Raw genomic sequence first — 13,397 nt, forward strand, 5'->3', positions numbered from 1 at the left:
CAGAGACATTGGGGCAGTGGACATCAATAAATAACCCAGTCCAGCCACTTGCCCTTGGCTCTGGCCATGGGGCTGGCACATCCACAGCAGCACTTCAGCCGTTTCCCCAGGGGAAACACAGACTGGGAAAGCCGGTGCTATCAGAAACTGGTGCCCAGTCTGGGAGGGCACAGCAGCCGAGGGAGGAGCGAATTTCTTGTGACTGCTCCTTGAGCTCAGGGGTGGGGAGGATGGGCAGGTTGGTATTTCTGGTGAGGCTGACCACCTCACTCTGCCTCTTCTCCCCACTCCAGCTGATAATCTTCACTCCAAAGTCTCTGCTGCGTCACCCCGAAGCTCGCTCCAGCTTCGATGACATGCTGCCAGGTACAAGCACCGCGGAGGTGTCCATTTCCCCCCCACCCCGTGCCACGGGATGAAGGGTGAAGGGCAGGAGCCAGCAGCCCTGGGTAAAGTCCGCCTGGCAGCAGCCTCTCTATGCCAAAGAGCAGCAAGTGAGGCTCATGCCACTGGCATCAGGGCACCGCAGACAGCCCATGCAGGAGCTCTGTGCCGGTGTGGCACCAGGCTGCCTTCCTCCTGTGCTCGCCCAGACGTGGTCAGGGTGTGCTGGCTGCTGACATCTACCCAGCAAATTGGAGCCACCCCTTGTTGGTGCCAAGTCCGGCACCCCAGGGTGACACAGCTCAGCTTCCCAGTGTTTGCCATGGCGCTTCTTCCTTCAACAGCTGCTTCCTACTGGAGCGATGCAGCTGGGATTTGGCAGCCCTGAGTCGTGATGGTTTGTACTGGGAGCTGGACCCAGTACTGGCTGGTCTGACCCTGCCTCTCTGCTTCGCTCGCTAAGGCTGGGGTCCCAAAGGGCCTGGTGCGGGGTTTGGATGCCGGCACCCTGCCCTGTGCTGCTGTGGCTGATGGTGCCATCCTGTCCCTTGTCAGGCACCCACTTCCTCCGCGTCATCCCTGACAGCGGTCCAGCAGCGCAGAACCCCGAGCAGGTAAAGCGGGTGCTCTTCTGCACTGGCAAGGTCTACTACGACCTGACGCGCGAGCGCAAGGCCCAGCAGATGGAGGCTGATGTGGCCATCACCAGGGTGGAGCAGGTGAGCACAGTCCTGCAGGCTGGGCATGCTGTGGCCATCGTGATACCACTGTGACGTTGCTCCGTGTCCCCCACAGCTCTCCCCGTTCCCCTTCGATCTTCTCCAGCGGGAAGCCGAGAAGTACCCAGCTGCTGAGCTGGTGTGGTGCCAGGAGGAGCACAAGAACCAGGGCTACTATGACTACGTCAAACCCCGGCTCCGCACCACCATTAACCGCGCCAAGCCTGTCTGGTAGGGGCTCGGGGGGAGTGGGGGTATGGCTGTGATGCTGGGGGGGGAGCCTGAGGGGTCCAGACCCCCCTCATCCCCACTGTGTCCCCCGCAGGTATGCAGGGCGGGAGCCAGCAGCTGCCCCTGCCACCGGCAACAAGAAAACCCACCTGACGGAGCTGCAGCGGCTCCTGGACACGGCCTTCAACCTCGACGCCTTCAAGGACCTGTCCTAGGCGCCAGCCCGGCTGCCGCAGCATGCTCCTGTCTGTCTGACTGTCTGTCCGTCTGTCTGTCCTTCGCTCGCCTACCCCCAGCTCCTTAACTACAGACCTTGTCAAACCCCAACGCGAGCGCCTGGAGTCCTTGTCTGGCTCGTGTTGGGCCGCCGTTATTGCAGCCGTGGCGGGTGGGACCCTCGGTTCCCTTCTCCGCGAAGGGGCTGCTCCAGAGCACATCGGGGCTGTCCAGCGCGGTGGGTCCAGTCTCCTCCCATTTTCCCCGGCCCGGTGCTGGGAGTTAGATGGCTGCCGCGTGTGTCCGTCCCGCGAGCACTCTCTCTTGAGGCCGCTCGGCCTCCGGTGGGGTCCCGGGTGGAGGTGACGGTGACGGTGATGACCCCGGACCGGGACTCGCGTTCGGCCTCCCTCGTAACCGCGGGGGACTCCTTCAGCCGTGCGCGGGGGCTGTGGGGGGTGTGGGGGTGCAGTGCAGCGCACACTCGCGCACGGCACGGCTGGGTTCACACGCGTGTGCGAGCCCCGCTCGTGCGGGTGTCACGCGGGCGCGCTCTGGTGTCGCAGCCGCCTGTCACGGTGCCACGGGCGCTCCGCCCCGCGCGCTGCCGCATCCGCTCACGCACGACTCCCCCCCCCCCCCAGTGTCATCGCGCGGGGTCCCCCGTTCGGCGCTCGGCTGCCCGCGCCTGGCGGGGCGGGGCGGCGCGGGGCGGGCCGTGCATACTGATGCGCTCGCGGCCCCATTGTGCGCGGCGGCGGCGGCGGCGGCGCGCGCCCGGCCCGGCCCGGCTCGGTTCGGTTCGGCCCGGCCCCGCCCCGCCCCGTCCCCCCCGCGCCGCCGCCGCCGCCGCCATGGAGCCGGGTTCGCGCGCGGGCTGAAAGTCCCGCGCAGCTTCCGCGCAGCCGCGCGCGCCCGGCGCCGCCAAAGGCCATTTTGGGCCGCTCGCGACGGTGAGTGCGGGCAGCGCCGGGCGGGTCCCTCCGCGCCGCGGCCGAAAATGGCCCCGCGCCCCCCTCCCTCGGTCCGCCGTGCCCGGGGGCGCCGGTTGCCATGGCAACGGCGGGGGAGGTCCCGGTACCACCGGGCCCGCGGCGGGGGGGGGGGGGGGGGCGAGGGAGAGGCTGTCACGGCCTCTGCGCGGGTGGCACCTCCCGGGGGGCCGCGAAGGAACCGAAGGCGCCGGCGTGACCCGGGCTGGGCCGGGAGTACCCCGGGAGGCTCCGGGCCGGGGGCGGGGGGCGATGCAGGGGAGGCCGCTTCCCCCCTCATCCAGCGGGGCTCGCCCCAGGAGTCCCCGCCGATTCCCCCGCCTGCAGCGTGCGGGGAAGCCCGCGGCGGGGGGGGGGAGGGGGCGGGCTGCGTCCGCGGGGGTTTTTGGGGGAAACCAGCACGGGGGGACGGACGGACGGGGGAGTTGCGGGGCGGGGCCCGTGCCGGCGGCTCCCGCTGCCTGCCCCGGGCAGGGCGCCAGGTCCCGGTGGTGCCGGGGAGTGGGGGGGACGTTACGCAGGCTCCGGGCTTCTCACCCCTCACCCGCTGTTCCCTGTAACCCCCGCAGCCCCTGTGACGGTGACACCATCCCGCAGCTCCCGCCCCGGCCTCAGAAGACCCAGCCTGCACCCGGCCTCCGCCGATGAACCCCATGAACCCCATGAAACCCTCCCTGCCGCCTGCGCCCCACGGGTGAGCTTGGCCCGGGTGCTCTGGCCCCTCCATCCCTCTCTCCATCCGCTTTTAATTAATTTGTTTTTACTTATAGTGATGGTTCATTTGCATATGAGGCTGTTCCTTGGCAACCGAGCACCAATCAGCCGGCGGGATCCCTCTCCGTGGTAACCACCGTCTGGGGTGTCAGCAACACCTCCCAGAGCCAGGTACCTACTGCATCCCCACTGCCCACACGGGGACACCCTAGGGATGGGCATGGCTGCCATGGCCTCACCTGCTACCCCAGCCTCATCTACTGCACCGTCCCCTGCCCAGGTTTTCGGCAACCCCATGGGTCCTGGGGGAAGCAGCTCCAGCACCCCGCTGCTGCCTGGTATGGCCGGCACCGGCTCAGGTATGAGCTCGCCGCCATTCCTGCCTCAGCAGCCCTTTGCTGAGGGGGCACCTGGGAAGGGCTACGTGCAGCCGGGCGTCTACAGCCGCAGTGCCTACCCTGGCGGGCCAGGCTTCGCTGCTGGGTAAGGCCATCCCTGCACTCCCCTGTCCTGGCACATGGCCACTGTGGGGCCGCTGCACGCCCCTTTCCTGCTTCTCTCTCCTCCAGCTACGCTGGCAGCCCTGGTGGCCCCGGTGGGATGGGGCTCCCCTCGCACGCCAGCCGGCCCCCCGCCGATTTCACCCAGGCAGCTGCTGCTGCTGCCGTGGCCGCCGCCGCTGCCACCGCCACAGCCACAGCTACAGCAACGGTGGCAGCACTGCAGGAGAAGCAGAGCCAGGAGCTGAGCCAGTACGGTGCGGTAAGAGCCCACCCGCAACAGAGCTGGGAAGCTGGCGGTGCCCCCCCCACCTTGTTGTGACCCCCTCTTTTCACCACTGCAGATGGGTGCTGGGCAGCCCTTCAGCAGCCAGTTCCTGCCTCATGCCGGACCCCGTGGCCCGGCCGGCATGAGCCCGGCTAGCATGGCAGGTGTCATGGCTTCCTCTGGCATCTCCCCTGTGAGCATGAGCCCTGCACGGGCACCTGGTGCTAGTGTCCTTTATGGAGGGCAGCGGGTCCCCCAGCACAGTTACCCTGGTCCCACCCCGAGCCAGCAGCTCCCCCGCCAGGGCCTCAAGCGGGCGTACTCCAACGAGGTGAGCATACGTACTGGTGGGGCTATGGTGCGCCGGGACCTTTCTCCACAACTCCCCACTGGCACTGACCCCCCGGCCCCGCAGGGGTACCCGGCCCAGCAGTACCTCCAGGGTGGGCAGTATGCTGCAGCTGGGGCCCAGTATGCGCCCAGCGCCCCCCAGCCCTCTGCTCCGTCACCCTCCTACCCCGGCCACAGGCTGCAGCAGGGCATGAGCCAGTACCTCTCCGCCTCGGGCAGCGCTGGACCCTATTACAAGGTACCACAAGGAACACAGTGGATGCAGGGTGGGAGGCCGGGTGTCTGCCATCCCCTGGTGCCAGCCACCAGGACCTTGCTCTTCCCGCAGCCAGCTGACCAGTTCAACGGGCAGAATGCCGGCTTTGGCACCTACAGCCAGGCAGCCGTCAACGGGGTGAGTCCTGGCATCGGGTGGGGTGGGGGACTGTGCCGGCCCAGTCGGGCGCTGAGGGTGCGCGGTGCCTCCACAGCCGGGCCGGTCTATGCCGGGGTACCCCAGCTCGCCGCTGGCCGGGAACCCCACACCACCCATGACACCGGGCAGTGGCATGCCTCCCTATGTGTCCCCCGGTCAGGACGTCAAGTCACCCTTCCTGCCAGACATGAAGCCCAGCGTCACCTCCCTGCACCCGTCCCCCTCTGGTAGGTGCCGCTGGCTGGGAGGGCGGAGCGCTGCCTTGGGGTGGGATAGCCACATTGCAGAGACCCCCTTCCCCCAGGGCCATTGTGTGGGCCGCGCTGCCGCAGTAGCGGCATTGCCCCCTTAAGAGCAAGGTGCTGCAGGGAGGCATCTAAGGCAAAGGGAGGGGCTTCAGCGCAGGAGGCGTGTCCACTGCGAGGGGCTGCAGGCGGGGCCTCTAAGGCGCTGCCCAATGAGGGCCGAGTGAGGCGGTGCTCATCTTGCATAGGGGCGGGGCTATAGGTATAGGGAGTGGCTTGTGAGAGGGGTGGGGCTTAATCGGGGCTGTGGTGGGCTTCCTGCATTGATGTGGTGGGCGGGGCTTCTGCCATATGGTGGGAGGAGCTTCCTGCATGGGGAAGCGTGGTCTCTGGGCGGGGCCTCTCGCAGGGTGGTTCGATAGTGGGCGGGGCTTGTGGGGGGCGTGGCCGGGTGCGGGATCCCGCTGACAGTGTCCCGGGTAGGGCCGGCGCCCGGCGAGGAGCTGCGGCTGACGTTCCCGGTGCGGGATGGCGTGGTGCTGGAGCCCTTCCGCCTGCAGCACAACCTGGCCGTCAGCAACCATGTCTTCCAGCTGCGCGACTCCGTCTACAAGACCCTCATGATGAGGTGTGAGCGGTGGGGCAGGCAAAGCACGGCATGATATGTGGCACCCAGCAGCACGGTGCTGCTTGGCACAGGGCTGCACAGAGCAGTGCCTCACACCATGGCATGGTGCTGTGCGCCGTGGTGTGGTGGGGCAGTGCGTAGATGGTACATGGTGTGGCTTGGCACAGTGTTGTATAGCAGCACAGCATGCAGTGGGGTAGGGCATGGTGGTATTTGGCGTGGTCCAGTATGGTGTGGTGGTACCTGCTGTAGTGGCTCGTGTGTGGGCAAATCCCTGCCCACACCCCTGCCCACTCTCCTGCGTGTCCTGCCAGGCCTGACCTGGAGCTGCAGTTCAAGTGCTACCACCATGAGGACCGGCAGATGAACACCAACTGGCCAGCCTCTGTGCAGGTGAGCGTCAACGCCACCCCGCTCACTATTGAGCGCGGTGACAACAAGACCTCCCACAAGCCGCTCTACCTGAAGCACGTCTGCCAGCCTGGCAGGAACACCATCCAGATCACCGTCACCGCCTGCTGCTGTGTGAGTTGTTGGGGGGTGTTGTCCCTGTGACGGGGTGGGGGCCGCTGGCACCGCGGCTCAGCTCCTCTCTTTCTCTGCAGTCCCACCTCTTTGTCCTGCAGCTGGTGCACCGGCCCTCGGTGCGCTCAGTGCTGCAGGGTCTCATCAAGAAGCGCCTGCTCCCTGCTGAGCACTGCATCACCAAAAGTGAGTGCTGCAGCCAGCACCCTGGTGTTCTGGGTGGGCTGGGGGTGACACCCTGGTTGGGGGCTGCAGCTTGATGGGGGTGATGGGCACCACACGACAGTGCTGCCCCAATCGCGGCATCCGAGTTCTGACCCTCAGTGCCCCTCACTTCCCCCACAGTCAAGCGCAACTTCAGCAGCGGGACAATCCCCGGGACCCCAGGACCAAATGGCGAGGATGGTGTGGAGCAGACGGCCATCAAGGTGTCCCTCAAGTGTCCCATCACCTTCCGGAGGATTCAGCTCCCAGCCAGGGGCCATGACTGCCGGCACATACAGGTAGGGGTATCGGTGGCAGGGGACTGGGGGGTGTCCCCCAGCCTGTGTTCCCCCTCTGCCAACTCAGCCGTTGCTCTCCCCCCAGTGCTTCGACCTGGAGTCCTACCTGCAGCTCAACTGTGAGAGGGGGACATGGCGGTGTCCTGTCTGCAAGTGAGTGGGGGCCCTGGTGGAGCCTTTGTTTCCCTGCCTGCTGGGGTGGTTCCCTCCCCTTACCTTGCCTCTCCCTGCCTGCAGTAAAACGGCTCTGCTGGAGGGGCTGGAGGTAGACCAGTATATGCTGGGCATCCTGATCTATATCCAGAAGTAAGTGTCGCCACTCCATCTGTCTGGATGGGGTGCCGTGGTGCCAGACCTGGCAGCCATGTGGTCACCCCCTACCCCAGTCTGAGCCCTCCCCGCCATCCTGTTGTCACCAGCTCGGAGCACGAGGAGATCACAATCGACCCGACCTGCAGCTGGAAACCTGTCCCAGTTAAACCTGACATCCATGTCAAGGAGGAGCCAGAGGGGCCAGTGCTGAAGCGGTGCCGGACTCTCAGTCCCACGCACATGGTGCTGCCCAGCATCATGGAGATGATTGCGGCCCTGGGACCCAGCTCTGCACCCTTCCCGGCACTGCCGCCAACGCCGGCAGGTGCTGCTGCCGACTATGGTGCCCCAGGTATGGCGGGGCCAATAGAGAAAAGGGACAAACCCTATCTACATTGTTTGACCCTCAGTCAACTGCTTTCCTCCTGTAGGTTCCAGTTTTCCAGGACCTGGGGGCTTCCCAGAGCCATTCCCTCCTCCTGGCCCCCCAGGCACACCAACGCTGAGTGACTTCACACCGGGACCCCCCCCCATTTCCTACCAGTCCAACATCCCTGGTGGCCTCCTGGCCCCTGAGAAGCCCCCTGGACCCCCTCTCCCCACACAGGTCAGCTGGACTGCAAGTGGAGGGCTCCCCCCAGTCCCCCATAGAGGGACCAGGGGCTGTTCCTGTGGAGGGAGGGTCTCACAGCTGTGCTCTCCCCCCCGCAGCTGCCCCCACCGGGACGGATGGAGCCGTCCCACCCACCAGTGCAACCAGGACTGCACAACCCTGCTCCAGGCAGCCAGCCAGCACAGCCGCTGCACCACCGGAACGCACCGGCACGGCCTCCCCTGGGCCCCTCCCGCCCGGCACATGCCACCGACCTCTCCTTCCCCCCCGCGCCCGGCATGGCCGGGACGGGTGATGGGTCCGAGCCTGCCCTCGACGTGAGTACCCCAGGCGGGGTCGCTGGGGGTCCCGCTGCCGGTTTGGGACCCCGGCTGCCATGGGGCGGGTGGGGAGGAGCTGCGGGGGAGCCGGTCATCACACGCTTGCGCCCCCAGCTCCTGCCCGAGCTGACGAATCCTGATGAGCTGCTTTCCTACCTGGGCCCCCCCGACCTCCCCAGCAGCAGCAACGATGACCTCCTCTCCCTCTTCGAGAACAACTGAGCCAGCCTCACACCCCAGTATGGGACTGGGGGACAGCACTGGTGTGCCTCTGCCTGCCGCAGAGCCGGGACACTCCCTAACAAGGGGGCTTCCCTGGGAGGGATGTGATGGGATGGACGGAGGGATGGGCTCAGCCCTGCCAGAAGCACAAGGCTGTACATAGTGTAGAAACACTACTGCCCCCCCGTATTTAAAGGCAAGCGCGTCGTGCGGGCCCTCTATCAATGTGCATATGCCGCTTCCCCTTGTAACACGCCCTGGCGGGAGGGGGGTGTGCGGTGTGTGGGGCTCGGCCCCCGCAGCTGCCCCGCGCCCCCCCCCCCGCCGCTGCGCATCCTTGTACCGTCTCCGTATCGCTGCCTATTAAAGGATTTCGTTTTGGCGGGGCTCACGCGTGTCGCCGGGCTGGGAGCGGCCCCGCGCGGCCTCCTTCCTCCGTCCTGTCACCCCGCCGTGGGGCTGCCCCACATCTACCCCGGGCCGGGGATCCCGAGGGGAAGGATAGGCTGCGTCCCGTGCCCAACGCAGTGGTCATTGCGGGAGGCCGCCTGGGATGGAGCCCGCAGCTCCCGGTCCCGCACCGCGGCCCTGCCCCCGTCAGCCCCTCCGCGGCGGCGCTTTCCCCGCCACCCCGTGCCTGCACTGCGCATGCGCGCCCCGCCCTAACCCGCCGCGGACCCGCGCGTCCCGCGCCCCCTCTACCCCCCCTCCTCATTTTAACGTGCGATGGCTGATTGGTCAGCGGCCCCGCCGCTCCGCCAGAACTCCAGTGGCTATTGGCCTGCTCTTCAGGGAGGGGCGGGCTCTCCCCTGGCCCTATATAAGGGGCGGCGGGGAGGTGAGCTCCTTCTGCTGCGCCGCGCCGCGCCCGCCGTGTGGAGTCGCCGCCGCCGCTGCCGCCGCCGCCGCCCCTGCCCCTCTCAGCCCCGCCATGGCCAACCCCGTCGTGTTCTTCGACATCGCCGCCAACGGCGAGCCCTTGGGCCGCGTCACCTTCGAGGTGGGGGCGGGCAGCAGCGCTGCTCCCCGCGCGGGGTGGGGGGGGCACCGCGCTGCCTCCATGTGGCTGCGGCCCCGAGGGGAACAAAGGCCTCGGCTGGGGAGCGGCGGCGGGTGCGAGCCCCGTTACCGCCGTGCCCGCGCTGGGGTTGCTGCGCTCCGCTCCGCCCCGGGGGAGGCTCGGGTGGGGGAAGAGGGAGGGAAAGGCGGCGGCGTTTCCCCCGTTGCGGGATCGGGGCCGCGCTGCCCGCGCCGCCATTTTGTGCCAGTTCCCCCCCGCGTCGGGGCTGCGCTCGGCGGCTGCCCTGGGGCGCAGCGCAACGAAGCCGCTCCCCGACGATGCTCCGGGGCGGCGGCCGCGGCGCTGTCGCTGCCAAAGGGAAGCATTTGTCGCCCCGCGGAGCCGCAGCCTGGGTGAGGCATCTCTGGCACGGGCGCACCGCGCTCCGGAGCCGCTGCGGCTGCCGCGGTGCGCGCTCCTGCGCGGCTGCGCCTCGGGATCCTCCCGGAGGGGTCGGGAGCGTGCACTCCGCGGAGCCTGGAGCCGGAAAGGCTTTTAATTCATCCCCATTGGGCAGGGTGGACGATGCCCTCCGTGCTCGTGAGAGACGTGTGGCATAGTTCACCTCGTTCGGATGCCAGGTCTGTTAGTTCAGAGTTTCCAGATGCTTCCAGATGAAAGCCAAGAGGTGGGGAGTGCTTTGCAGCTGCAGGCACGGTTGGGATCCATCTCCTGGACGCAGTCCCTGGCCTCAGAGAGGCAGGGGATCCCCACGGCTTGGGATGCCCCCTGGGGAGCAGGTGGCTGGTCTTCACCTCAACCTGACTTTGACACTCTCTTCTCTTTGCAGCTGTTTGCAGACAAGGTCCCTAAGACAGCAGGTAGGTGAAGTGGTATTGGCAATGCTGCAGCTGCACCAAACCCTAATGTTATCCCCAGTTATGGACAAAATGAGCAGCTCATGGTGCTTTTCCTCTTCCTTTGCAGAGAACTTCCGTGCCCTGAGCACTGGTGAGAAGGGATTTGGCTACAAGGGGTCCTGCTTCCACAGAATCATTCCTGGGTTCATGTGCCAGGTGCGTGGTGCTCTCACTGCAGCAGGGAGGTGGGTGGGTGGGTGAGGAGATCGGGTGCTTGCGTGGGTTTTGGAGTTGGGTGTTGGCAGGTTTGGGGTGGGAGGGCAGCTCTGCCTCCTGCCTGCAGCCTCTGGGGGGCCTCAGCCTGGTTTGAGAGTTTTCTGCACCTATGACCTGAAATGTTGCCTCCTTGCAGGGTGGTGACTTTACGCGCCACAATGGCACTGGTGGCAAATCCATCTATGGGGAGAAGTTTGCTGATGAGAACTTCATCCTGAAGCACACAGGCCCTGGTATCCTTTCTATGGCCAATGCTGGCCCCAACACGAATGGGTCCCAGTTCTTCATCTGCACTGCCAAGACCGAATGGTAAGTCAGGGGACCCCAGCACCCAGCTGGGCAGGGAGATGGCATATGAGGCCTGGTGCTGAGGTCCCTGTGTGGAGACTGCAGGTGCCAGTTGTGACCTGTTCTTCTGCAGGTTGGATGGCAAACATGTTGTCTTCGGCTGTGTCAAGGAGGGGATGAATGTGGTGGAGGCCATGGAGCGCTGTGGCTCCAAAGATGGCAAAACAAGCAAGAAGATCACCATTACCGACTGCGGGCAGCTCTCATAAACCTTTCTCTTAACGACTGACCATTCCTTTGGCAGCCTGGATGCTGTTCCCTGCTGCAGCTCACCCTGTCCCACCCCACTCCTGACTTACTGCGTTTCTACTGGGTCTCAGCCTCATGTGTGCACGGTCCAGCTGAGTTGCAGTTACCTTTCTGAGTCTAAATAAAACGAGTTAAACCACAGTGGTGCCCTTCTCTCCTCCTTGCGGGGGTGGGGAATGTGGGGATGGTGGAGGGGGGAATGCTGGGGGAGGTATGAAGACAACTTGCAGTGTGGTCCTCAGTAGGGTCTGGGGTGAACAGATGCAGGCAGCTGGTCCTGGCACAGATGTGTTTCTTGGGGGCTTCTGAGCAAGTAGGGAAGGGACCCTCCCACCCTTCTCCATGGATTGCCAGGGCTGAGCTGCAGCTGTGGGGCTGCAGCAACACCCCTCTGACATGGTGGGATGATGCCCTCTGCCCTGAGTGCCCTGTGGATCAGTGTCCGTAGGAGGCATAGGGGATTGGTGGTCTGGGCTGTGCTGGGAGTGTAAAAGAGGATGCAAGTGCTCCCAGTTTAAGCAGTGCAGTTAGTGGGGAGCTCTGGGGGATCCTAGTGGATCTAGTTTGGGGGTGCCCAGCTCTGTTCAGGGTTCTGGTTTGGGGTGGTTCCTGTTTCAAGGGTGCCCAGCTCTAGGACCATCCTAGTGCTTCCAGTTTGAGAGATTGGGTGGGAGTGTTCTCCAGCACCCCATGGGCTGCACCACAGTGCAGTGCCTGCAGCAGCACTGCCTGCCTGCACCTTCATGCGTTGGGAGCTGCTCCCTGCTGCCTGCATTACCCTGTTACATTGCATGATGGGGTCTGTTTGGAGCTGGGCTTTGGTTTGAATGAGAGTGAGGTGTCTTGAGTGAGCGCTGGGCCGGGTGAGCAACAGCTGCAGCTTTCTGTTGTGGCACCTTCTGTGGAGCAGCCTGAGGTGGGTGTGCAGTGTGCACCTGAGCTCTTCAGAGAGCCCTAAAATGGTTTGGGTTGGACCTTTTAAGGTTGCTTGGTCTAAATCCCTGCCACGGGCAGGAACAGCTTTTACTGGAGCAGCTTGCTGCAAGCCCCTGTGTCCAACCTGGCCTTGAACACTGCCAGGGATGGGGCAGCCACAGCTTCTCTGGGCACCCTGTGCCAGCACCTCAGCACCCTCACAGGGAAGAATTTCTTACTTATCTCTAACCTGAACTTCCCATTTCAGTTTGAACCCATCACCCCTTGTCCCATCACTCCAGTCCCTGATGAAGAGCCCCTCTCCTGCATCCTTGTAGCCCCCTTCACACACTGGAAGCTGCTCTGAGGTCTCCACGCAGCTTCTCTTCTCCAGGCTGAACCGCTCCAATGTTCTCAGCCTGGCTCCATGCGGGAGCTGCTCCAGCCCCTGAGCATCCTCATGGCCTCCTCTAGACTTGCTCCACCAGCTCCATGTCCTTCTTATGTTGGGGACCCCAGCACTGCACACAGGGCTGCAGGGGGGTCTCCCCAGAGCCCAGCAGAGGGGCAGGATCCCCTCCCTGAGCTGCTGCTCACGCTCTGGGGGTGCAGCCCAGCACTAGGGGGGTTCTGGGCTCAAGTGCACACTGAAGCCGGGTCATGGGGAGCTTCTCACACAACACCTCCAAGTCCTTCTCAGGCTGCTCTCAGTCCTCCACCCAACCTGTGTCTGTGCCTGGGATTGCCCTGACCCAGGGGCAGGACCTTGCCTTGGACTTGTTGAACCTTTTAAGTTGAACCTGGAGAGGTCCCACCTCTCCAGCCTGTCCAGGTCCCTCTGGATCCCATCCCTTCACTCCAGTGTGTCATGGCACCACACAGCTCAGTGTCAGCACAAACTTGCTGAGGGTGCTCAATCCAGCTGTCCATGTCACCGACAAAGAAATTGAACAGGATTGATCCCAACACCAACCCCAAGGGACCCCACTTGTCACCGTTCTCCAGGTGGACATTGAGCTGCTGACTGTAACTCTGCATGCGGCCATCCAGTCAATTGGAGCATCATTCCCCACCGGTACTCCTAAGTCCTGGCACCACTGGGGGGTGTGGGGGGTGTGCCCTGACCCAGATGCAGCACCTTGCACTTGGCCTTGTTGAACCTCATGAGGTTCCTAAGCAAGCTTGGGTCCTTCTGGATGTCATCCCATCCCGTCCCTCAGCCACACCACCCAGCTTGGTGCCCTCTCCACATGTCCTGAGAGTGCAAGCAATTCCACTGTGTGGCTGATGAAGATATTAAGCAGTGCATGTCCCAGTGCAGAGCCCCTGAGGGATACCACCCAACACTGATTTCCATCCAGACATTGGGCTGTTGACTACTACCCTCTGGAGTCCATGGCTGTCCAGCAAATTCCTTACCCACCGAACAGTCCATCCCTCAAATCTGTATCTCTCCAATTTAGAGAAGAGGCTGGTTTGTGTCAAAGGCCAGTCCAGATGATAGATGATATCCATAGCTCTTCCCTTGTCCTCTGATGTAGTCACTCTGTCATAGAAGGCCACTAATTTGGTCAGGCAAGAACTGCCCTTG

General features: G+C 64.6%; 3 protein-coding genes across 10 annotated transcripts in view; all 3 read left to right on the top strand.

Moving 5' to 3' along the window:
* Positions 1–1,661, top strand: part of OGDH (oxoglutarate dehydrogenase) — a 28,768-nt gene extending 27,107 nt beyond the window's left edge. For all 4 annotated transcript variants that reach the window (XM_062637287.1, XM_062637289.1, XM_062637286.1 and 1 more), the window contains 4 exons: positions 294–366; positions 940–1,103; positions 1,180–1,334; positions 1,429–1,661. In XM_062637287.1, the coding sequence (XP_062493271.1) occupies positions 294–366; positions 940–1,103; positions 1,180–1,334; positions 1,429–1,549 (513 nt within the window). In that variant the 3' untranslated portion in view covers positions 1,550–1,661. The remainder of the gene's footprint in view (positions 1–293; positions 367–939; positions 1,104–1,179; positions 1,335–1,428) is intronic.
* Positions 1,662–2,377: 716 nt separating this feature from the next.
* On the top strand, positions 2,378–8,544 carry ZMIZ2 (zinc finger MIZ-type containing 2). Of its 5 annotated transcripts, XM_062637296.1 has the most exons (19): positions 2,378–2,503; positions 3,112–3,236; positions 3,313–3,427; positions 3,537–3,739; positions 3,826–4,018; positions 4,101–4,355; positions 4,440–4,613; positions 4,704–4,769; positions 4,846–5,017; positions 5,519–5,663; positions 5,978–6,188; positions 6,269–6,374; positions 6,534–6,691; positions 6,777–6,844; positions 6,929–6,997; positions 7,111–7,355; positions 7,435–7,610; positions 7,715–7,933; positions 8,051–8,544. In XM_062637296.1, the coding sequence occupies exons 2-19, from the start codon at positions 3,187–3,189 to the stop codon at positions 8,156–8,158; spliced, it is 2,733 nt and encodes a 910-aa protein (XP_062493280.1). In that variant the 5' UTR covers positions 2,378–2,503; positions 3,112–3,186; the 3' UTR covers positions 8,159–8,544. The 5 variants fall into 5 exon arrangements, with proteins under 5 accessions (XP_062493280.1, XP_062493276.1, XP_062493277.1 ...); XM_062637292.1 differs by having other exon boundaries at positions 7,715–8,544; XM_062637293.1 differs by having other exon boundaries at positions 7,111–7,346; positions 7,715–8,544.
* Positions 8,545–9,003: 459 nt separating this feature from the next.
* Positions 9,004–11,032, top strand: PPIA (peptidylprolyl isomerase A). The gene is made up of 5 exons (XM_062637297.1): positions 9,004–9,158; positions 10,009–10,039; positions 10,146–10,234; positions 10,431–10,603; positions 10,716–11,032. Exons 1-5 carry the CDS (start codon positions 9,090–9,092, stop codon positions 10,849–10,851), a joined length of 498 nt encoding a protein of 165 aa, XP_062493281.1. The 5' UTR covers positions 9,004–9,089; the 3' UTR covers positions 10,852–11,032.
* Positions 11,033–13,397: the final 2,365 nt, after the last annotated feature.

Source organism: Pezoporus occidentalis, unplaced genomic scaffold (assembly GCF_034315485.1).
Source record: "Pezoporus occidentalis ecotype Australia unplaced genomic scaffold, CSIRO_AGI_Poc_V1 ctg511, whole genome shotgun sequence".
Taxonomy (NCBI): Eukaryota; Metazoa; Chordata; class Aves; order Psittaciformes; family Psittacidae; genus Pezoporus; species Pezoporus occidentalis.